The 25,535-nt window shown below is 44.6% G+C and overlaps 1 protein-coding gene across 2 annotated transcripts; it reads right to left on the reverse strand.

Moving 5' to 3' along the window:
- Positions 1–313: 313 nt before the first annotated feature.
- Positions 314–24,787, reverse strand: ZNF365 (zinc finger protein 365). Of its 2 annotated transcripts, XM_026504296.4 has the most exons (5): positions 24,620–24,786; positions 22,148–22,903; positions 10,372–10,552; positions 3,996–4,033; positions 314–3,245 (listed from the first exon to the last, which is right to left on the reverse strand). In XM_026504296.4, exons 2-5 carry the CDS (start codon positions 22,888–22,890, stop codon positions 2,984–2,986), a joined length of 1,224 nt encoding a protein of 407 aa, XP_026360081.3. In that variant the 5' UTR covers positions 22,891–22,903; positions 24,620–24,786; the 3' UTR covers positions 314–2,983. The 2 variants fall into 2 exon arrangements, with proteins under 2 accessions (XP_026360081.3, XP_044242039.3); XM_044386104.3 differs by lacking the exons at positions 3,996–4,033; positions 10,372–10,552 and having other exon boundaries at positions 24,620–24,787.
- Positions 24,788–25,535: the final 748 nt, after the last annotated feature.

Raw genomic sequence — 25,535 nt, forward strand, 5'->3', positions numbered from 1 at the left:
GAGTTGCCAAGTTTAAAAATAGAGCGTAGGAAAATTACTCATCGTGTGGAGGAAGATGGGAGAAAAGCACCAAATGGGCTTTTAATGAGGACTTCTCAGTGTGAACATATGTAAAAAGAACTTTTAGATATAGGCATTGTGAGAAATAAAAACGATCCAGCTAAGTTCTCAAGAAAGCTTACAGGTACAAGATCATGGTGATTATATGTACAGTGAACAGCTTATTCATGAAAAACCATTTTGTTCACTGTTCAGTGGACGAGCACACTTGGCTCCCCAGAAACATTTCGACTAGACAAAACATACCAACACATTAGTCATAAATATAGCTTTATTATTATAATATTTATTTCATAATCTAAAAACTTCTTCAATTCTGGGAAAAGAACATTCCAACTTCCATACAACTGATCTACCCTGCAGAATGCTGGAAAACAGTGTCTAAGCAACCTGAACTGTGCAGCTGAAAATCTATAACTTGGTTTGGGAATAAAAGAATGAAAGACCAGTTCAAAGAAAAATTTCTTCCTTATAAAACAAATTATAAAATTAGATCCATTCTTCAGTTCAGCCTTGAACATGTTTTCCCAGAAACTTTGGTAATTTCTCCAAAAATCAACTCGCAGGTTGACTGCCCATGTGGACAAAAAATATATATATATATATTTAAAAATAAGACCCAAGTGGGACATGGTACATGGCCCAGGCCATGGCATGTAAGTGAAATATCCCTTAGAGTGAGCCAGCTCCCATGTTTCAACAGCAAATTTATGTCTCTAAGGAAGTACAACATATATAATGCATTTCCTTGTATGAAGGTCAGAATTTAGTTGGAATTAAAAAGAATTTTTAATACACTAAATCTTAAAATCGTTTGTCTTGTGTAATGTACATAGAGTAGATATGATATTATGGTGCTTTCTGAAGATCACGGGGTACCACTGTCAAAGAGGGCCGTCATGCCCTCTAGGCATATTAAATAAAAACTGAAAATGTAGGTTATGTTAAATAAAATGAAAAAATCTGGCTCTACCACCTTTAAAACAAGTTGTTGTCAGTGCACACATGTGTTACGGGACAAAGGGCATGCAATAGAACTAACAAGCCAATTTTTTAGTATGTAAAAGGCTAGAGTGCAATCATGGTATAAACATCAATAATAAATAAGTTTGGAGGAGATTAACTCTCCAAATAAACCAATAATGATAACGCTACAATTTTTATAATGTTAGCCTAAACAGTGATATTCACTTCACAGCAATGTTTTTTCCCACTTGATAGATGCCTATATACCAGATGAATGGCCCACCCCTGTGAACCAGATGTCTAAGTGAAGGTTCAAAAATCAACATTTTCACTATGATAGGTTTCAAAATGTTCGTATAATGATAAGTTACACTTTTCAACTTACTGGCATTTTAAGTAACTGCATTATACCTATTTTTAATGCATTGCTAATCTGGTGCTTATTGCAACAATCATTCTACTAATGTTAACTAGGTTACAGTTTTAATTTTCAAAATAAGAGAATTCAACTTACATGAACTAACATACATAGTTTAAAAACCACCCACCACAAACACACACCTTTTGCATGAGTATTTAAAAATAAATTATTAATATACCTGACATATACATTTTGTTATATATATATGTATACATTTGTGGACATAACTACTCTTTTTTCCAGAAGGATGTCAGCACTTGTAAACTCTGAAGACCTGATGATATTGTTAACATTAAAAAAAAAAAAAAGTAACATGGAAATTCATTCTCGAAGAGAACCATAAAGCAGGAGGCTCTTAACAGATGGTTCTTTGTGGAAACAAAGGCTATTTTAGGGAGGGAGAGGAGGACAGTCTCAGACTGTGGATCCCCCATGCACTGTTTCAGAAACTACTTTGGAAAGCAGTGTCCAGTGAACGCTTCAAACACCTGGTTGAAAGGTAAGGACGTATATTTAGTCATCAAAGGGCACAGAAGCAGCGGGAGGTGGAAAAGTGAGGCCAGCAAGGGGACAGTCATGGCCACAGCCCACAGCAGCTGCTGCTAGTACCAGGGAAGCAGGGAAGGGCTAAGTAACGTCTACAGTGTTGCCAGGCCCCGGCTCACGATGCACTAGATGTGCCATCCGCTGCTGTTCCAGCCCTTCAGACCCCAAACCGGTGATGGGCCCCGATCAAAGGGTTTTATGGTTGTAAGGTTCTGATGGGGTTTTCTGCCCCAACCACAGGCAACACTAACGGCTTTGAAGACAGAGGCTACAGCTCGGTCTTTGGGTGCAGAACACTCAGCCCAAGGGGAGAGCAGAGGCGCCCCCAAATCAGAATAAACATGCATCCAGACAAACAAACCTGAATCGAACAAACTAGAAATGAGAACTGAAGCCTAACGAGATGAGTCCCAGAAGCAACCCAAACACTGAAATCTCGATTAACCAGAATAGTTGGGGAAACAGGAATCCTTATTCTGGAAGCTTTCAAATTAATTGAGGGCAAAGTTAAAAACAAACAAAAATATTACTATTTCACTGCTATTAAGAGAACTTTGCATTCCCATTCTTTGCCCCACAATTTGGAGAGCAGGAGACCCAGAGACTTTTTTCCTAGTGCCTGACATTTTGTGTGGCCTCAGCTGAATCACCCCCGCACAGAGCCCCAGATACAGAAACTACTGGAGAGTAGTTTTACAAGGTGGAACTTTAAAATTTTGGAATAAGACAGTTTTCATTTTTTTTTTCCAATTCTTTCTGTAATCTGCCTCTTGCTTCTAAAAGGGGCCTGTCATAAATTTCTGGTTCCCCAAGATCCCCATTTGTTAAATTCTGGTTAATCCAGGCGCCTGTATGGGCATGAAATAAACGGGTTATGCCCTTCTTTTTTCCAATGTGTCGTAACTGTGGGATGTATCCCAAAGGGAATTATTGTTGGCCCCAGAACAACATTCTACAAAGCCGGCAATGGTAGTCCAGGGCCACCACCCTTTAGATGATGTTCACAATCGCTGTTGGCTTTTTTTTGGCCATTTTGGGCCTGATGTTGCCTTTCCGGCTAAACCCCAGAGGCTCCCCTTTCTTCGATGGTCTGCAGAGTTCTCTCGGGGACTCAGCCTGTTCGTGAATGGATTTAGCGGGCTGCATGCTGGCTCTGTCCTCCTTGGCTTTTCTCAGGTAGCTCCTTCCTTTTGGATGAAAATGGTTCTTGAGATCCGCGTGGTTACACACAGGATGTGGGTGCCCTCTACTTCTACAGATGGTCGAGCAGAGGGACATGAGCAGAAAGAAAGATTTTGTTTAGAACCTTAAAAGAAAAAGAAAAAAAAAAAAAAAAACCACCATCCATGGCACAATTACCCCTACACACCGGAGTGGCAGAAATTCTGCCAGTAAGTCAAATATAAATTGGTATCTTTCTCTCAAAAAGTCCTGTGGCCTTCATGAAATGATCTCATGATGCCAAATTCCCAGGGAGATGTTACTCGTTCTACTACCAGTGACAAAACTGAGGCACGGAAAATGTAAGGGGCGATCCAGGGTAATACATCCAGTTGGTCTATGGAAAATAGGAGACGAGAATCCAAACCCCTGACTCTTTAAGTGACTATATATAGTGGTATTAGTAATGTAGCAATTGTAAAGTATGTGATTCCTAGCATAAAATTATACATATATTATATATCTAACATAGTACACATACTATGTTAATACTACCATATACTACTCCAGAGCTATCATGCTTACACTATGCCTCAATAAGGGACAGTTGCACTATGGAATACTGTAAAAATACTACTGGACTACGAACATATGGCCATACACTAATGGGCTAGTAGCATAGTTTAAAGTTGTAGCCACAATTTAGGTACCCAGGCAGGTACATTTTCATGGCAGACTCTCAAATCCATTTAGAATACAGATATTATATATATATAATGTAACAGGAAAATACGTTATGCACACATTATCAAATGGCCCAAGTATAAAAAGATATACATACAGGCATTTGGGTTTCCTATTTGAGGAGATATCTGTAAGCTGAAGGAAAACAAATAAGAAAAAACATTACTTCGCTTGAAGGTTGGAATTGGCTTTAAAGATCTTTCTTGCTTTTATCTTTAAGAAATTGTTCCCATTAAGAGGGTCAGGAACTGTCATCAGTAGCACGGCCCATGGCACCTTCCACCACGGCAGGGAACGAGAACGTCTCGTGCTCGGCCTCTGCTTCCTCAGGGAGCCTCCTGTGGCTCCCTGCTCTGAGATTTCCAAGAAGCCATTATCAGTAGATCTAAAAAATTTCAAAATGTCAAAGAGCCCTCTAATGGAGCAACATTTGAAGAAACATGTTTTTTAAAACTAGAATGATGCGCCATTATTTCTTGATTAATTCAGGCTGCATGTGCAGCTAATTTACTACAGCTGTGCTTGGTCACAGTGTATCAACTAAAAGGAAAATTGGCATAAAATGTTTATTGCCTAAAATACATCATTTCTAAAGTGAGAGCATATGAAGACCAACTCCACAACGGTCCGTGAGGCCATCTATCATTGAGATTATTTTCCACTCCCAATGAAGTATCTGCATGCCCTTTGTGGCTGGGCTCAAATATCATTTGCAGAACAAATTGAGAACTATCATTTTGTGAGCCAGATGTCACCATTCACTTTAGAGGCAAACCCAGTGCATTCCCAACCTTCATTCCTGACCTCCCTCATGTAGCCTTCGCTAAAAGAAGGGCTGTCATAGCAGCAGGCAGGCCCACAGAAGAGGATGATAAAGAAAATGTGCAGAAAGGGCCACCTTGGTATTGGGGCCCAATGTGGCCAAGACGCGAGTCCTACCATATTCAAATAACCAGAGAAACCAAGTTCAGCATAACAGGGTCACTCCCCCGGGTCTCCAGTCTGCAGCTTGAGCTGTAGTCAGAAGCAATCAGAAAGAAGCATTCCTAAACAAACTTTGGAGGGTCATGCCCCCACGAAGGCAAGACGAGATTCCTGGCTTCTGCCTTCTGACTCAATCAAAAGGAAGCTTTACTGCTGACCCTGTTCACACTAGGCTGGATTCAACAGGAGATTAATAAAGGTGGACAGGAAGAGGCACCGTCCTTGCAGGAGGGTCTTGAGATTATGCAATATACAAGGAAGGTCAGACAGATGGCTCGGGCAAGCATCAGGCTGGCAGCTTCTGGGAAACCCGAAGGTTTCAGCATTCCCATCTCTCTGCCAAGGCCCACTACCATGGAAGGGTTTTTCGGCTGGGCTCCTGGAATGGACTTTAGTATATGTATAAACTGTTAAAAAAAAAAAAAAAGGAAAATAAAAGCTTACAGAGTTTTTCTTCCTTTCAATTGCTTCTCTTTATTCTTAAAGCGTAACAATTTTTTTCACTTTATATATGTATGTAAGCAAATAGTTTGATGATTTGTTGCATATGTATATATAATACTCTTTGAAATTTTATGTAAAGTTAAATGTGTGTGTGTGTGTTTACATGCATGTGTATACTTTCCTTCCTGAGGAAAACGCCAACAATATTATCTCATATTCAAAGAGGTCCCTGACTTCCAGAATGTTTTAAGAACCAAAACCTTTGGTGCCTATGAATGTCACTGATGGACCTGCCAGGGTAACACTGTAATACTGTGTATTACATAAAGGGAAATACACAAATAAATACGGGTAGAGATGAGTCCTAACCTCACCTCTACACAGATATCTAAGTACCATAACTTGTGCAGGTCTATACACACCGGATAAAGTGCTCACTCTAGAACCACCACAATTAACCCTCAGAACAACTCTGTGAGGTAAGCATTGTCATCCCCATTCTACAGATGGAGAAAGTAAGGCCGAAAAGTTCAGTAGCTGGTTTGAAGCCTGAACGCTTTACCAGTTTTGGAGCTGGGCTTCAAACACAAGTTAGCACGTTCCATGTCCGAGCAAGTCTTCACGCCGCCCTGCCCCCTTACGGAGCACGTGTTTGTGGAAGAGCCAGCAAGTACACAAAAAGCTCAATGGAATCCGTGGCTGGATCCGAATCTCTCCCGTGACCCTACAGATCATGAGGCTTGGGTGGAGGCGGGGCCTGCTACCACCGTCCCCACCTAACCTCACATGCTCTCCTCCCTGTGAACACAAGAGGGCGCTGTTCCTTCTGGCCCCACAGCCTCAGGCAGATGGAAACCCTCTTCCCCCTTGGCTCCCCTCATTGTCTCTACTTTCTCCTAGTCCAACTACTTTGTGGGAGGATGGGGATCAACAGAGTTTTTAAGGAAGGTTCCAGGTCGGAAAAATATAAATAACTGCACGGAGAGACGGAGAACAAACACGGTGTCTCAGGGATTTCTGGGTTGGAGAAACTGGGCACCCGGCCCTCCTCCCACCTCCCCTCTGTGTAAATAGCAGCGCTGTATACTCAACTATTCAGGCCAAAACCTTAGATTCAGTCTTGATTCCTCCCTTTCCTTCACCTGCTAAAACCTAATCCTTCAACAAGTCCAACTGGTTCAGTCAACACTGTCCCCAGGATATATCCTATCCCCGCCATTTCTCTCCGCCTCTGCTCTCCCCAAGCTGCCATCCCCTTCCCTGCCAAACCATAATAGCCTTCTACCCTTCTTTCAGTCCTGCACCCCTCTAGTCTATTTCGCACCAAGCAGCCAGGGGGATTTTGCTAGAACATAAATCATCTCCTGCTTACAACCTTCCAACGGCTTCCCTCAGTGCTCTGGAACCGATCCAAACTCCTTATGTGACCCAGAAGCCCCGGAATGATCTGGGTCCTTCTTGCATCTCTGACTTCAGCTCATCACTCGAATGTGCCAAGCTTGTTCCCTCCTAAGCCACTTCCCAATTCTCACAGAGCCGCCCTGGTCCTGCTATTCAGGTCACCGTCCAAATGCAGCCTGCTCTTCAGGGCCTCTCCCGACCATGGAGGGATGGTGGGCCACTCACGCATATGCTCTTACTTTTTCCTTTATAAGGGTACTCACCCATCATCCTAGTTATGTGTGGACTTGTTTCTGGGGTCATCGCCCTCCTCACTGAGGGCAGGGGCCTCACCCACCTCATTCACCCTGTTCCTGCAGCGCCCAGTAAGGGCTGTGTTCCCAACAAATACATATTAAGTGTATGGCTGCTAGCCCTGCTTTAGCAACCTGCAGGAAATAAATGCAACACTTAAAATGAGATTATCCGAGCTGCTTCATGACCTTCCCTTCGAGCAGGTCTGTGTGTGATGTTGGCAGATGGGATATTAGGTCACTTTATGTCTAATTCGACAGCATTTTTCAGAGCACAAAGACAAAATGCCTGAGTACGCATGTTACGTTTTTAGAAATCAGCCAGGTGAAAAAGAACACAAATGCTCAAGGGAATTAAGGGGAAAATACAGATGCCGAAACATCATTTCAGAAAAGGCACTAAGTGTGGGGGGGAATTTTCTAGGGCATAAAAGAATCTTAGAGCAGAACACACCTTGGAAAGAAGCACCTCATACATCAATCTAGAAATTTCACTGCTGTCTGGAGGTGGGAATGAGAAAATGAGGGAAGAGGGCAGACAGTGCTTCTGCAATGCAGCCTTTGTGGTGATGAAGAGCCGTGTCGGCTGGGGACAGCATTGCAGGCTGTCCCGAGCTACAGCGTGGCGGGCCTGGGTCAGAACGTTCTGCTCCATCTCAGAGCGCACAGGGGCAAGGAGCTCTCCTGGGAGGGGCGGAGGCTCCAGAAGCCAGGGCTCCTCACTGCTCTGTGTCTTCACTAAGCTGGGCCAAGTCAGTCAAGAACGCGATGATTCGAAGCTTTTCCTGCTCAAAGCATCCAAGTTCTTGTGTGTGTGGACAGCCACAGGAACCCGGGGGGGCCAGACTGAGCGCTTGGATTACATCAAAGACACTGTGCCTCATTTCATCGGTGCGTGCATACTGTTAAGATTAAACAGATGAAGGAAAAGGGAGAAATGGTCCGAGGGTCTGCAGACTGCATCGTAATGTGCGACGCTATGGTCCAAAGCGGAGTCTGGAGGACTTCCATGAACACAGGGAAAGTGTGTCTCTGCTCAATCCTTTCAGAAACAAAGCGTCTCATTCTTGGTCTTCTCGGGGCGATGCGTCCTCCCTACGACAGTCACAGTCCGCCTCACTGTAGCCCGACTGTGTCCTGCTCACAGACAGCCCTCACTTCTACCTTCCCCACTACCATCTTAACTGCGTCTTACTCTATTTCGATCTGTCAATTCCTCCTCAGGTGGATCCAGTCTGACGAAGGCACATCATGTCATGCTTGAGACACAGGAGGCATAAATATGGGTTAATCTCCTGCTATATGTGTATGTACAGATGTATGTATACACGTGTGCCTGTAAATCTACGTGTTTAAGTGTATACACATGCGTGGGCTGTGTGGACGCAGACACACACACACACACTTAACTAGTATATACACAGCTGACTAGAAGAGGTGAGGCCCGCCCGACTTCTGATGGCGTGTACCATCGTGGTGAAAATAATCACTGGCAATGTCTCTTAAAGGATGTTTGATTTTCAAGCTGGAAAAATAAACTAAGCAGAGGAAAGTGAGCACAGAAATATAAATAAGAGAGAGAACGAATAGGCTTCCTCTCTTCCTCCTTGCCTCCCAATGCTTTCTCTCTTTAAGATCCTCTTGGCTTAGTACAGTAGAATTTTACCCATTTCTTCGTTCTGGGTTACTTGTAAGCCTAAATACTAAAACTATTCATGCTACATTTTTATTTTAGAATTCTTAACCACTGAAGTCAGGTGATGAACAGAGAATTTAAGAGGCCAGAGACCTAGTCCAACTGCTTCATTTTACAGAATAATTATAGGTCCAGGAAGACAAGGAGCAGGGTGGGAATGATCTGGAAGCCAGGCCTTTTCACCTCACATCTGGGCCCTGTGACCCCAGGCCATACTCTTTCCTCATAGAGAGCAGAATGGGAAGAAGGCAGGGAAGGGTTCAGAGTGTGTCTCCAGCCACATCGAGTTATGACTGCACTGTTTCCCAAGGAGATGAGAGAAGAACTGAGGAGGGAAGTGTAAGCTCCCTCTCAGGAGACCACAGACACCAACAGGAAAATAATAAACATGTCAGGTGGCTGAAACTGCTTTGATTACAGTTACTGGAACCTCACAGAAGTAAACTCACTTCTTTCCAGTCCACTTTTGCTCCTGACCGGAAAGTTCTAGAGCTCCAGGTGCTGCCCTGCTCTAAGCTGAGTGTAAATTACAGTTAAGATTGCATAACATTTCTTCACTTCTTCCTCCCTCCCGCTCTCCTTTTTTTCCTCTCTGTCTGTCCCTCCCAGTGTTCCTTCTTTTATCCACCTGCTTGTCATCTCATTCCTTCTTGTGTTATTTAATCATGTTTCCCTTTAATCTTCGCTTCCAGAATGCTCAAACTAAACTTTTTAATCAACCAGTAGCAACTTTACCGACATTTTGGTTAGCATAAATATTCCCTATTTTTCCTTCCCTTATACGTACAGTCCACTTGGGGGTGGGGGAGGGGAGTAAAATAATCATTTTAAAATATTTTGGGAAGGGGCTAAGCATAAATAAAGTTCAATACATCATGAAAATGTTATAAATAAACCACTCTGGGGTTTCAAAAATTCTTTCTTTGGCTTTGTTGTTGATATCAAAAAACCTGTTCGGAGGGCAAATAGGACCATCTCCCTCATCTAGAGTGTGGTTATTTGTATCTCCCCCCACCTCAAAGAGACCAGGGAATCTCGATAAAGCCACTTAGCAGAATCTGGACCTTCAGCCATATCCACGGTTCTTGTCTGAGCTCTGGGGGTTTCTTAAGTCCCTGAAACAATATATAAACTTGTATGCAAATATTTATTATCGAACTGCCACCTGTGAAATTTCCTAAGACTTTCTGAAAATCTACTTAAAGAATATTTCACCTATAGAGATTATCGGATGGTGTTGTCCTTCCTCTTAAGGAAAAAAAAAAAGATGTGGTTACAAAGAAAGGCCAAAGCTTACTTAAGATTCTCTTGAAGACCTCCAAAACAGGATAATACTTTCCAATCTCCGTGAGCACCAAGGCTGAGACCGATGATTTCTTTGGCCTCTTCCAACTCCGTTATTCTCTAATATAAAAATATCTCTACCTATTTATCTTGGTGCGGAGTGGCAGGGTGAAGACAACCGTGCATCTGGAGTTTCGCTCACTTCCAGGTGTCCTGGATTCACCTGTATCACTTCATAACACAGGCATAGCTGGTGTTGATGTCTAGACGATTCCTGCAAGTCATTCCCCAGCTCCCCTTTCCTCTGTCCTTGACCCAATCTCACCATACCCAAGGACTGCACGCATGGTGGCTGGACCTGTGTGACTTACCACGTGCTCGTTGATGTCTCGGCAGAGGCCAGCGGCCTGCTGGCTTTGATAGTACTCTAACTGCTTTTCCGCCAGTTCTACCCGTTGCAACAGATTCTCAATAAAGTCCTGGAGCCGCGCTTTGCCTTGGACCTCCTTCTCAGCAGCTGCTTCCAGGAAATGGTTGAATGTAACAACTTCTCTGCAGGCAAAAATGTCAGAACACAAAGCGGAGAAATGAGACAGGAATGCATTCATTCAACACGTATTTATTGAGTGCTTACTATGTGTCGGGCACTGCCCTGGGCAGTGTGCTTGCAGCAATGACAAGAGATAAAATGACATTTTAGTGATTACACTTAGAGATTACATTGCAGTAGAAAGAGAGTGTCATTATCCAATATCCAAATAAGTACCTAGGTCAGGGGTGGTAAGGGCGAAGGAGAAAACTGAAATTGGGTGCAAGGGCACAGAAAGTAACAGAAGAAGGGGAGTGTGAGTGGTATTTTAGAAAGGCACCAGGGACAACTTTCAGGATGGGGAAACAGGGGAGCAGATACCTGAACGAAGCAAGGCATAAGCCAGGCAGGTTCGCGGGGAGGGTGAGCCCGGCCTTAGGCGGGAACACGCAGGTGGGTCTGATATACAGCAAGGAGGGCGGCCTGGCTGCACCGCGGTGGGGACTGGGGAGCACAGAAGGAGTGGGGGCCACTGTGACGACTCCAGATTTTCTCATAAATGAGACAGAAAACCAATGGATGCTTGTGAGAAAAGTTCTGACTTACATTTTAAAAGTCTAGCTGCTGGGGGAGAAGAGAGCGCAGCGAGGGAAGGTATGGAAATGAAAGGTCATGCTGAGCACTGAAGGGTGTGCAATGAGTCACCTTGTCCAATGGTGCATTTTTGAGCTAAAAGTGAAACAGTCCAAGAAATGCCATCCTGAGGTAGACCCAAGGTCTGCTGGGAAAGCTGCGTTAGCTGACAGAGGAGAATCCACGTTCCCCTAAAACGTTGAGCAAAATACTTCAAATAATATTCCTTTATCCATATAATTCCTTGTCATTTACAGATCCAGAAAAATTTTAATAACTTTATTACTATTTGATATCTTTTTATTTCGAATGCATGGATGAAAACACTTTCCTGATTTATAATGAAATTAGTTCTTTATAAAGATTCAAATACACGAGGAATATAAAGATGAAAATACCATCTGAACCCCATTATCCTGAGACCACCTGTAACAATTTGGTAGCCATTCTCATGAGCAACTCTACAAATACACACATACACACACACACAAGTGCTTGGGCTTTTTCTCAGGCCAAGCACCAGGTAATCATTATGACCAACACGACTCTTTTCATCCAGTTCTCAATAAGAAATTATGAAGATCCTTTCAACCTTCCAACCAGGAGCAATGAATTCCATCATTTTACTACCTGTGGATATAGTCCTTCTTGCATGTGTCTTCAGAATCTCTCTGGACTCTCAAGGAGTACCTCCTCCTTTTTCTGGCCACGTTCAACTTCTGCAGAACCAAGATTCTAAAGACTGCTCATTCTCCTCCCAGCCTCTTTCATTTCGGATCAAGAAATCCCATTTAAAAAAACCTAACCTCGTGCAGTTGTTCTAGATGGTGGATGAAATCCACTGCCTCCTCTGCACCTTCCACTTAAGTCCATAATTTCTTGAGAGCAGAACTTCAGGTAAGTCTGACACAGGAACTTTTGCAGAAGGTTTTTGCAAAATCGCTGGTAGTGCTTTCTTGCTCCTTTATTCTGTATAACTAGTAAGTGACTCATTTTTTCAATTAGTTGTGATTTTTTTTTCTCTCACAAATATGTCACGCTTGGCTATATTGAAACTTTTCTGACACTTCCTTCAGAGTCAAACATCTCTGCAAAACCTTGGAAATGATATATTTATAAAAATAGAAAAGAGTCTGGTTCTGACATGATTCATCACAGAACTGCTTATTAGACTAGCCCCCCCCTTTTTAGTTTCCTATCCAGGATCAAACATAAACCCCAATTCCATAATAATTCTATTATCTTTCAGTAGCTAAGAAATATTCACATAAAAGAAATGAATCCCTTTGGAAAGGAGTTTTCTCCCATCATCAAGTCTCAAGTTTATTTCCAGATGTTTCCGCATGAGCCCTGAATGGAAGACGTGCACTTTCCAAGCTGTGCGGGCCACAGACGCCAGACAATTTTCAAGCTCTGCCATCATTCAGCTTTGATCTGCCTACTAAGTGACCTTAACTAGCAGCAAAATAATGGAGGGTCCTTCTGGATGCTAACATCCAGCATGCCACATCCGTTCATGGCTCCAAGGAATAGTTGAGATCCTTTAGACGGAGCTCCAAAGTACCAGTAGAACACAGAGCCCAGGAAATGGCTATTCCTTCCTCTTTCCGATATTAAGGCTTCCATTCGTTCAGAGTCAAATCCATTGTAGAGACTTTGTAGGTAATATTTAGGATACCCGAATCATGACACGAGTCTCCAAACTGGACTTACAGGGAAAACAACCCAAACCCACAACCCTCTCCCCTACTCAAAAGAAAAACATAGAAAAAGAGCCAGTGTATTTTTTTTAATTCATTTTGGTTTGTAATAGTTACCTCATTATGGAAATATTTTACATTTATTTTGGGAAACATAAAATTTGACCTATTAAAAGATCTAAAACTGAGCAAGGGACAAGCCAGCTTTTTTGTTCTCTGCTCTAAGCCCATCATTTGATCTAATACATGGTACATAATATTCAATATATATTCGTTGTAATGAATATTTTAAAAGGACAAGGAAGAAACAAAAAATGACCCATAATCCGAACACCCAGAGGTAACTACTATCAACATCCTAGTATATTTTTCCAGTCTTTCTTTTTCTATGCATATTTACTATTTGGGGGCTCTCAGGCTGTAAAGCTTAGAATATAAAACAGCAATATTTGACAGCTTAATCCCACAGGATGAACATCTCAAAAGCAAGAAAACAAATCTGTGTGCAATACAGTTTATGACTGTGGCTGTATTTTTAAATCATGGAATGTTTTGCTACTGGTTCTACATAAAACTTTTGCAAATTAACATGAATGCCCCTAGCTGATCCTGGAGTGTTATGTCATGTTGTAGAAGACAAGCGTCTTTTTCTAACCGCTCCCTCATCCAATTACCTTGTGCCTTGAAGCTGAGAAGTTAACACCCTTTGCATTTTTCAACCAACCTGGCGTCAATACTAACTTAATTTCCGTTTATGAGTGGTTCACATCAACGAAGAAAGAAAGAAAGAAAGAAAGAAAGAAAGAAAGAAAGAAAGAAAGAAAGAAAGAAAGAAAGAAAAAGAGAAAAGAGTTAAAACAAGCCTGATGATTTAATTTTAAAAAGGATGTTATATAAGACGCTGGCTGGAGAAGTGCCTCATGCTGAGAATATGTTTGGGTGTCTGTATTAGATAAAGACGGTAACCAAACCCAGTGACTAATTATGGACCAGCCTGTGTGTACAACTTCAGAATCCCCTTTCACATCCTGTTCAATCTGGATTAACAATATCCAGAAACACCTCATATTTCCCCAAGGAATCTCGGGAATTTCCTGAATGAAAAAGAATGAGGTTTAACCACATTGCCTTTATAACTGCTTTAATAATTAGACCAAACAGTCAAATATCCACTCAAAGTGGAAGACACTAAGGAAGAACAAGATATTCCCTGATATGATTTCAGAACCCATATCTTGATGAATCGTAAAGAAACATCAAATTGTCAACTTTTGGCATAGCAGCAAATCAGAATATCCTCTGTTCTCTGAAAAAGCTGTTAAAGTACCCCTCCCTTTTCTTACTACATATATATGTGAGGTTGGATTTCCTTCATGCACTTCAACCAAAACAACAGATTTGTAACAGACTAAATGCAAAAGTAACAAGGTCCAGCTGCCTTCTATTTAAGTCGGATATTAAAAATACTTGCAAAACTTATAAAACCATGCGACTCTTTTTGCTACGCTGTTTTTGGGAAAATAGTTATTTTTCATAGAAACATGTAATTTATGCTAACAAGCCATAGATTTCTTACTGTTATTTTTAAATAAATAAATAAATAGTTGCTTTTTAAATTTCTAAGATTTCTTTCAAAATTTTATTTATTTATTTGAGAGAGAGAGAGAGAACACGACCGGAGGGGAGGGGTAGAGGGAGAGGGAGAAACAGACTCCCCGCAGAGCAGGGAGCCCGATGTGGGGCTAGATCCCAGGACCCCAAGATCGTGACCGGAGCTGAAGGCAGATGCCTAACCAACTGAGCCACCCAGGTGCCCCTAATACAGTAAATATTGATAGATAAAACTCACGCAAACAAAACTTCTGGGGGTCCTCAGATATTTTTTGGCAATATAAGGAGAAGCGGGGCCAACAAGTTTGAGAAGTGCTGCCGGGCTGCGTACAAGTGATTCTGAGGCTCAGAACGCGGGTGAGGAGTGGGCAATGAGGGCTGGAACCCCAGGAAGATGTGGTCACATCCATACGTTTATTTGTTCTGCTATCCGGTAGCTCAACAAATATTTATTGAATGTTAGCAGGTACTGGGCTTAGTGCGGGGGCATTCATGAACCCATGGCTATCCTCATGAAGCTTACTGCCCAACCCAAGGTCAGCCCACTTTTTCTGTGAAGGAGTGGGGAGTATGTATTTTAGGTTCTGCAGGCCATATGGTCTCTGCCACATTTCCTCAACTCTGCCTAGCACAAGAACCACAGAGGCTGTGTAACAATAAAGCTTTATTTATGGACACTGAAAATTGAATTTCATATAATATCCATATGTCGTGAATTCTTATTTTTCTTTCTTTTTTTTTCAAATTAAAAATTCTTAGCTCACAAGCTCCTCAAAAACAGGTAGCAGGCTGGATCAGGCTGGCGGTGTGCTAACGTTGGATACAGTGGGAGAAGCAAAAATTAGAAGAAACAACACTGAAATAAATATGTAATTACAAAGCTGAGCTGAATGACTGTCACAACCCTGTGGCCTAGAATACAGGGGGAAGACTGGAGGGCCAGACGGGAGAGAAGACAGAGGGGGCCTGAGTGAAATCCCGTCAGGCTGTGGAGCAAACCAGCTTTGGGGAAGCTAACTAACTCTACGCCACTTCCAGCCCCATCTTTGACTTCTCATATACATATTTTTTAAAAAGGTTAAATATGACAGAATGCAAGCTTGGTGGAAAACATGCTTATTTAAATCAATTTTTGATACTAAAGGAAAAAGTACCAGTATAGGATAAGAAACTGGCCTGAAGATCACCATTAAGCAGAATGATTTGCACAACTAGAAATCTGTCCGTGTCCTGAGATTCAGAAACTAAGGGGCACCGAGTGAAAAAGCCCTTTCAGTGCGATCAAAGCTTTAGTATTTGTTCCTTCATGCACTCTTCCGATATACAGGATGGCCGTAAGGTCTGCAACATTGATAATATTTGATTTTTGACAGACTGAACCCCTCTATTACTTCTTCTGAGGTGGGTTAAAGACAGGGTAATTCAGAAAAATTAAAGATACACTATCATGTGACGAACCCACTCTAGAAGCAGGTGTAGAGATCGTGGTTCATTAATGCACATTTTCCCTCTGTGTTCACTACAATCGAACCATGCATTGTTAATAGGAGACAACACACTGATCATAACATGTACTGTAATTTACAGTTATTTCTCTACGTTTCCAGCTTTCATGGCCATCCTGTAGCCTGATGTTCCCCTTGGGCCTCATAAATGCACATCACCTGCCTCTCTGCTCCAGCACCAGGGAACTCCCTTCATTCAGCCTGTGAGCCAGATTCTTACTTCTGCACATGCTGTTTTTCCACTGGGTCCCTCCCCCTGCCTTCCCCAAGCCCCCATTCTTAATGAGTCTCCTAACCTCAGGGCTCTCCTGTTAGGAAGCTTTCCCACGCATGCCCAGGTGTGGGTTAGGTGACCTGCTGTGTTCTCCAACAAAACTTTGCACCCTATCAACGCACACTGCAGAGAGGACTAGTCAAGCCATGTACCCCATTCCATTATGAAATCTGTGTGGTCAGGGACCTTGCCTGCTCTTTCACTGCGGTTAGCCCCAGCACCAAACACAAGCCCAGCACACAACAGGGGCACAACAAATTTCTGCTGAATGCATGAAATGTATGACCCATCTCTAGTTGAAAATCTTTAAGTGACAAAAAGAGCCTGAGGTCTCTTTTTATCTTTTTTCAGACAAGTACTGGGGCACAAAACCAAAAAGTAATCCATAATACAGGTACCTCCCACAGGACTGAGGGTGGGAACTAAAATTGATGCTTCTCTTCTATTCTTAAACAACACTTTAAAATCAGCTTCTCCTCCCAAAGGCAAAGCTCTACCAAGTTATTTAAATTTCATTTTACATTACTGATTTATGAACCTCTTTGGAGGTATGTGAAATGGTAAAAATACCTCTGGCTAAAAATAGGCTAGCTATTGATCACAGAGCACCTCAGACAGACCGTAATGTCAGCCACGAGGCAAATCCTGAAGCTCAAGTCAACAGCCTGCCAGTGCGGGGAGCTGGGCTGCAAACCTGGAGCTCAGGGTTGGCTCCTGTGCACCCCATGGGGCCCCACAGGGTAGAATGGGTACCTGTGGCCCATCCGAAGCCATGCCTTCTCTACTTCTGTTGGCCCTTTGCCTCATCTTTCTCTTTCCGCTTCTCTGACTAAACCAAAAGGTATAGAGTTCTCATTAAGAGCTTAAAAAATAACTCTAATGAGAAAGTCAGATGACTCTTACTGGTAATAAGCAGATCAACAGTACATCTAAACCCCTCAGTCCACAGAGAGAAAGAAGGTGCACTGACATTAGACAGAGAAAAGCAGAATATTTTCCTTGGTCTCCAACTTTTAACCATCCGTAAGAGGGCATGTTTGACGTCCAGTTTTTCCTACACTACTTTGTAAGTCTGCAGGGAAAGCAGCCTGGAAAGAGAGGACCTCATTTACATAAACACACTCAAATGTGGAGCAAACAGACCCCTCCTTGTCCCACTGAACCCTACATGTAACACGATTTTTCCTGGCCTGTTTCCTAGCTATGGATCTATCTGGAGACCAAGTTGTCTACTCACTACTTTAGCTGATCAAAAATAGGAATGCTGTAATTAAGTGGCAAGAGGGTTTAGCTATGCGAAGCCAGGTACCAAGTCAAACTTGCCTTTAAAAGGTCAGCATCCCACAGCCAGCCTAGGATAGAAACCTAAATGCACGTTACCTGGCTCAGGCCATCCCTTTATGCCTCTTTCATCATACACCTAATGATCTGTTTAATGTTGAATTTTACCTTCTGGCCTTTTCCTTCCTGCCATGAAAGCAGAAACGGGACTCATCTGGTCTACCACTGTATGACCTAGAACAGTAAGCGGCAGTCAGCAGGCACTCAGTGCAAAATTTGTCTCCTGGGCTGAGAACAGGGCAAATACTGAAGGAAGAAGGGAAGGATTATATCTATGGTAGCTTGCAAGGGAGTAGGATGGAATTAGACAGAATTACAAGGGGGCCCCTCACCACAACAAGGCCTGGTTGTGGCACATGCTCCATTTTGACTGGCCACAGACATCCACAGAGGCAAGTTAAAAGCCCTGGGCTGGTATTCCAGAAGCTGACTATCATAACCACACTTATGACGCCAGCATTTCCCTATTTCCCAACACCTTTGATGCCAGCTGACATTTCCTTTAATCTCATCAGAAAAATAAATGATGTCACCCTTACAGCTCTCTCAAAACAGCAAAGAAGCCAGCCCATTCCAAAATGGGCCAGATTCAGTATTACATAAGTCTTGACGCTTTGGGCAAATACCACATTTTCAAAAGTCTGGCTGAGACACAGTGAATTAATGAAAAAAGTACTCAGCAGAGAGACAGGGAATATGGGTTTCAATTTCAGCTCTGCTACCAAGTTTTTGTCCTTGGGCGAGTCATTCCACTACTCTGGGCCTTATTTTCCACCTCTATAAAATGCGAGTGCTATCCTGAAGGAGACGAGGAGAACCTTCTAGTTCCAAAATCACACGATCTCCTCAGGGGCCACCTCTAAGTCTTTCTTCTCCCTGCTGTCCCTTCAGTGTTGCTCTCCTCTGGCCACCGATGCAAATATTGCCCTTCCTCCTCACTTCCTCAGTGTGGCCTCTCAACATTAAAAAAAAACATCTGTTCTCTAATGGTTTCTCAACTTGAAACCATGTCTTGTATTTAAGCACTTCTTCCAACTTTGGGTCTGAACATGCACAGGGTCCCAGGGATGTTTTATTCATCCTATGTAGGATGTTAGCTCCTTAGAGGAAAACAGCATGAATTTTATGTTCCCCATATACACATAGCACAGTGCCGGGCACATCACAGGTGCTCAGTTAGGGCTTTCCAGTCTCACCAGAAGGAGGTACAGAAAAACTCGGGATTACTGGTATTACACGGATGTGCTCCAAACCTTGGATGACCGACTCAGCCTCAGATCAGCTACCATCCGAGCCCGTCCTTGTTAAGGGATATCTTACTGCAAGGTTGGCTGGGATTGATTTACCTGATTACGGGCCGTGCTACCCTATAGCTCTGAATACTCTTGAATAAGTAAATGTCTGCTTCAATAGGACTTTGAAAGTTGCAGAGACCTCATAAAGATGATGGACAACATCTCCCTTGGATTTGCACCCCAGAAACATATAGACACCTCTCTCCAGAGGTACCGTGAGACTCACCAGCACAAAAGTACAAGCTACCGCCTATTCGAACTCCTGTTACAGAGCTTACATGGGCCTTCTACAATGCAAGGTGATTCAGCCTATAGACGGCTTCGGGCCAGAAGCGGCCCTGGAATCTTTCATTTCAGTTTGAAAGGAAGGATTTTAAAGTTGAGAGAACAAATCCGTAAGCAGAATAGCCTCCTAAGCCTCACTTGAAAGGATTTTAAAGTTGAGGGGGAAAAAAATCCAGACTCGAGAGAGCCTCATGTAGGTGTCTGGGGTTTTTTTTAAAGGGAATCTCCCATCTGTGTCTCAAAGGGTCCCCACAGTTGAAGTCCATTTCGAATAGGATTGTAACTGCCCACTTTCTCTCACAAATGAGTCTTGAGAGCTCATTTGGACAGGTTTAGCAGGGCAGCACAACCTCTGGTTTGTTCTCTGGCCAAGTAGGGTCTTCCTTTATCTGAGTATCTGAAAGGTCACCTCTTGGGTTGAAGACAGCTCTGTGAGGGCTGGTGAGGAGGGAAGGGGCTCATCCCGGGAAGACAAATCTAGTCGAATGAACGCGGTTTCGATGGTGAGGCAGCTGGTTTGCTCTCCCCATTTTGGGGGCAGGGGCGGGTGTCAGGGAGGCTGAACACCACAGACCCTGAGGGAGCTGGCCACAGTCACGCTCTCACACCAAGAGCTCCAGTGTCCTTCCTGGGAACAAAACTCTTTCAGTGCAATTTTATGTACAGAAAGACTGATTATTTGAGGCTTGAATACAGAAACTGACAGGCCAGGCCAAATGAAGGCTTAAAAAAAATGAAGACTTTGTTAATTTCATGTTTAAAAGTTTAAGGCACTTTCACTGTATTTTTATCGAAAGTGGTTTTTTTCCAATATTATTGCCTCCCCCCCCAGCTGTCCAAAATGACATACTAAAAACCAATTCATAATTTATCTTCAGATATACTCACAAAAACGTGAACAAAGATGTATGTACAAGGATGTTAACTGAGGCACTATTTTTAATACTAGGAAAACGGAACAAAACCGTGTATTCATTAATAGCAAACTGATGAAATCAGCCATGAATGCATCCACAACACAGAATACCATGCAATAGCCAAAAGGAATGACATAATCCTGTATTTAGTGCATGAACGATGCCTACGACATACTACATTAAAACAAAAACAAATTCCACACAAATTCCACATGTGTCACGATTCCATCTGGGAGAATATAGTATCTCTCTCTGTGTATAAAGTACATATGATTGTATGTACATAGGAAAGGTCTGGAAGGATATTTGCTGAGCTAAACCTTGGCTGCCTCTGGAGGATGGAGCAGGGTATCCTTGGAGGAAGGGACACTTAACACATACAGTTCTACTGTGTTAAATTTTTTTTTTTACAAGTATGTATTACTTTCTCAATTGGTCCTCAGGTGACAGCACTGGGTTAACATTATCATGGCCCACTTCTCCTAAGTTAACCAGATATTCTTCATAATAAAGCACTCTTGAACCCACAACCCTAAATACAAGTTAGATCCTTGACATAACCTAGATCTAATTATATGCTCCTCCCTGCCATCATACTGGCTTCCCTCCAGGCAACCACCAGCCCAAATCCCACATTGATTATTATTTGTGTAATTAATATGACAAATCAATATGTGCAAACAATCAGTTTGTTTTTCTTTTAAATTCACTGCTCTTCAATCAAACAGAAATACCACAAATTTAATTCTAAGCTTTTCTTTGCACAGAGGGGAACCCCATCTGCCATTTTTCCAGTGATGCAATGTTAACCACCTTGGTGGCCGCAGTGGGTCATCATGGCCCTAACTTCCCAAGGGGAAACTCCAGAAGCCAAGAGAGAAACATTTTTCATCACAGATCATTTCCCTAAAAGCAAAGTAAATCCGTGGCTGATTCGAATCTGTCGTCACTAGGTAATTAAAAAAATTTCTAGTTGATCAGAGCAGGCTTTCCCTCTAGGTAGAATGTAGGCATTTAGTGATTCTAGGTAACGATCTCTTTAATATATAGGGTTTCTCAGCCTCTTGGCAAATGGAGAAGCTTTAATTACTACATTTTAAGAGACAATATATGGTAGAAGAGTGCCAGTGGACACGGAAAGTATGAAATTAAGTCAACCTCTATAATATAATCCAAATTATTTGAAACCTTCCTTCTAGGTTATCCTAAGGTATCCATTTTCACGCCCTTTGATTCTACGAATTCTGAGCCTCCATTTAAAATTAAATCCAACATTCTGCATTTGGGAAGTACACTGCGTTATTAGGTATGCTTTTTTAGTTTGAGTTGAAGCCATACTCACTGATACGGAAATGCTTTTCCAAGTACGATGTCTTTCACCTCCATCTTGTGAAAACCACTTGTCAACTCTGTGTGAGCAGGCCTGACTTACTCTACTATCACATACCATTCTACAAAAAGAAAATTCTCAAACTTAAATCACAGAAGCCAGCAGGATCAGAAAGTCTCCTCCGGGTTTACTAATGTCTGCTTCTTCCAAATAAAAACTATAATTAAATGGGTTCTCAGCTACCAACGTTTAATTAACATGAGCAGATAATCCAAAATGGCAAAGAAGCCAGCATTACTGGTATTTAGAGCATATTTTTATACTTGAACAGGACGGCATCTCATGTTCTTGACTATGCTACGCGGAGGCTACCATGATGGAATGGGTGGACTAGAGCCCCCTCTCTGCCTTCCCATTCACCTCCCCTGCTCACCAGCTGGCGCTGGGAACCGATCCCACCATGGACAGGCTGGGCTACTCCTCTCTCTCAAAACGTTCTGTAGTTTCCAAGGCGAGAAGGGACTGAATACTTTGACTTTAGTGCTGCCGGGCTGCAGACTATACACAAAGAGGGTGAATAATACCAAAAGCCTCGTGCATCCCACGTTCAACCATATCAACGGGAAAGGCAGCCAAAGGACCTGCAAGTAATAAAAACCAACGCCGGCTTTACGCGTGCTTGTAAGGTGGGGGGAGGCGCCTAAGGCGGGGGCACAGCAGCACTTACTCTTCCTTCCGGAGCAGCTCCTCCTCGGACGCGGTCAGCCGCTGCCTGAGCGCCGCGATCATCTCCACGGCCACGTCCACCTGGCGGTTCAGGGCCCGCTCTCGCCTCTGCACCTCCTGCTTCTTCTGCGTCAGCTGCACGAAGGCCGCCCGAACTTCCAACAGTTCGGCGGTTTTCTGGGCCAACTCTTTGGTGAGTTTATCGATTCTCTTCTCGATGGTCCTGTCCACGGCCTCGACCATCCGGTTGAACTTCTCCCGGACATGGGCCTCGAAAGCAGCTTTGGTGTCCGAGGTGGGCAGTCCGGGGCTGGCGCGCGGCCCCTCCGGCGAGTCTGCGCGCAGGTCCACCGCCGCGTAGGTCTGCACGTAGGACACGGGCCGCTCGGCCACCACCTCGAACGGCTTCCTGTCCTTGCAGTGTTCGTGCGAAATGCTGTATAAGTTCACGTAGCTGGGTTTCTGCTTCACCACGTGGCCGGCGCCCGGCAGCTTTCCCTGCTTCAGGGCTTCCGAGGAACCGACGAGGTCTGTGTCTTTGAGGGACGGAAAGAGGCTGCATTTGGTCAAAAGGGTTCTTTCCTGGTAGCTGTGACTGAATTCCAGATGGGCCCTCAGCGAGGACAGACTTCTGAATCTGGTATGGTCTCCACACCTCGGGCAGCGGAATGGCAGGCACACAGCAACATTCTCGAAGGACTCCTGCCAGGGGTATCTGCTTTCCTCAAAAGCCTTCTGTTGCATTACTCTTCACGTCCTGGGCAGGGCAACATAAAACATGTAGTTTACATGACTGTTGAAAAAATGCTCCTGAAGCGCTTGGGGCCGCTCAGCTCCACCAGGGCAGAGGCTTTTGGCTTCAAATGCCTTTGGCATATTATATCTTACATTAAAATTAAAAATGCGATCCGCGGGCCAAAGCCAGCCACATTCACTCCTTTCTGTGTTGCCTACTGCTGCTTTTGCACTAAAGGCAAAGGTGAGTGGTTGAGACTGAGCCTCTAGGGCCTGCAAAGCCAAAATGACTTCCTCCTTGGCCTTTAGGAAAAAGCTTGCCGACGCCCCTCCCCCCAGGATAAAGAAGGTGGGTAGCGTTCTCTTTTTGCAGATGAGAAAACTGGAGCTAGGAGGTAAAGTAATGAATTCAAAGCCGGGCGGAAAGTGGCAGACCCAGAAGTGGAATTCAAGTTTCCTGCCCCCCTGAATTAAGTACACTAGCTGCAAACTTGTGTCCTATTTTACTGATACAATCCTGATAAGCATGAAATCCAGAAATGAGGAAAACGCACATGAATTGTCAAAATTTGTCCCGAGAGAGCGAGTTCAGCGATCTTTCTTCAAACATGGGAATGACATTACTCAAGCTAGGCGCAGTGGCATTAAACACAAAACCAGCTAGAAATTTTTCAACCTGAGATTTTCCCTTTAGTTATTGTTGTGATGGCATAAATCAAAATGTTATTGTAACAGTGATAGCCTCCCATATTCCAGATTTACTGACATTTGGGAACTCGAGATATCAAATATGTTTTGACCCAAGAGAGGCCACGGCCATGGCCAAGACTTTTTAAAAATACAGTGTTCTGAATGGATTTATCTCATCTCTGCTCCTGTTTTAATATGATAACCTTTAGAGATGGCCATTATTTGAACCGGGCAGGTATCAGCATAACTCTTTTAATAACAGGAAGTTCTTACTTCCTCGTAGGAATTTATTATCTTAGCCCTAGCAACAGATGACTGCTAGCACCCCTATTCTGCAAGCGGGGCATACCTATTCCCTCCAGGAATGGTTTCTACTTAAATGTAACAAGCCCTGGGCCCCCAAAACAGGAAGCTCAACTAAGGGTCTGGACTGGAAAGTGTTGCTATAGGGCCCTCAACCTCTTCAAAAAGCAGAGGCGCAAACGGTCCCCAGTCAGCTAAGCAAAGCCTCCAGGTTAATAAGCCTCTGGGCCCCTAGAGAGGGGAACCTCTTCCTGTGCTACACCGGGCTGTTTAACGACGGGTTTTGTGGAGATAGGATGCAAACCCCGGCCGAAAAGGCAGCAGAGAGGTAAGGCAGGGGAAGTCAGGATTCCAGGGGGCAATGGGAAAGGGTTGGCATCCTGAATGGGAAAATGGGTAATCACACACTCTGGGAGTACTCATGCTTTCAAGGGCCCAGCGGAAACCCCAGTCCACAGGGTTCGCGGAAAAGCCCTAATTTCCTTTGCCCGCGCCGGGCAGGCCGGCAAAGACGCTGCCCGGAGGGTCCCGGCTCTCCCCGCCCCCGCTCCGCTGCGGGCCAGCCCTCGGGTGCCAGAGTGGATTCGTGCGCACACGAGTTCCCCCAAGTGGGGGCCGACAGCCCAACTCCCCGCCGCGCGGAGAGGACGGGACCCCTCCCCATCCCGGGACCGCTCCGCCGTCCCCCTCTGCCGCGCCCCCCGGGCCGGGCCGCGGGCGCAGAAGCCCAGCTGCCGCCACTTACCCGACTTGTTGCTGCAGCTGCAGCCGCTGCTGCTGCCGCCGCGGCCGGTGCTAGTGCTGCGGGAGCGAAGCGGTTTTCAGCAGAGCCGTAAATCAGGCTGAGCCGGGCCCGCTCGCACCCCCCCGCACACCCTCGCGCGGGGACCGGCGGCGTCCAGGGCGGAGCGTGGCGCGGGCCGGCGGGGGCGGTGCGCGCGCGGCTGCCGGGGACCCCGGGGCCCGAGAGCGAACGCCCCGGGGCGGGGGAGGCCTGGGGCGCCGCGGCCCCGCGAGCGACAGCCCGCTCTGCCCAGCGTGGGGGAGCACCCGTCTGCCCGCCCCCAGCCGTGAAGCGGGATGAGGCTCAGGAGCCCACTGACATCACGCGGGGAGACGCTGGGATCGTTCCCCGGGGGAGGGAAGGGGAAAAGCGTGCCAGGCTCGGAGGCGCTGCGCTTTCTGCAGGCCCTGGCCAGCTGTTTTGCACTTTACAGTTACTGGGGAGCGGGAGAGTGTGGACAAGGATGAGGTGCAACTGGGTATCTTCGCTCATCTGCCGGCAGGAAGGTCCGGTGTTCATTTTAGGACCTCTTCATCTTAAGCAACCGGGCCGAGAATGTCCCAAAATAACCTGGAGTCTACTCTAGCCTTACCGGCGAGCATCCTGGTGCTAAGTTAACCGGCGGAGCTAAATCTAGTAAAGTATGTGGGTTGTGAATAAATAAAGCGAGAAGACCCCCCCACGCCCTCACCCGGATCTGTAAGGGACACGCCTCCGCCCTCCCCTAGTCCTCAGGCATCCAGTCCCTGCCAGTCCCTGCCCCTCCCCGCAGGAGCGAAGATATCTCACCCTACAGAGGTTTCTTTCCTTCTGAAAGACCCTGATGACTCAGCTTTTTATTTTAACCTGTTTGGGGGTATTCCTGGTCTAACTCTTG

The sequence above is a fragment of the Ursus arctos genome, unplaced genomic scaffold, assembly GCF_023065955.2.
Source record: "Ursus arctos isolate Adak ecotype North America unplaced genomic scaffold, UrsArc2.0 scaffold_7, whole genome shotgun sequence".
In the NCBI taxonomy this organism is placed as follows: Eukaryota; Metazoa; Chordata; class Mammalia; order Carnivora; family Ursidae; genus Ursus; species Ursus arctos.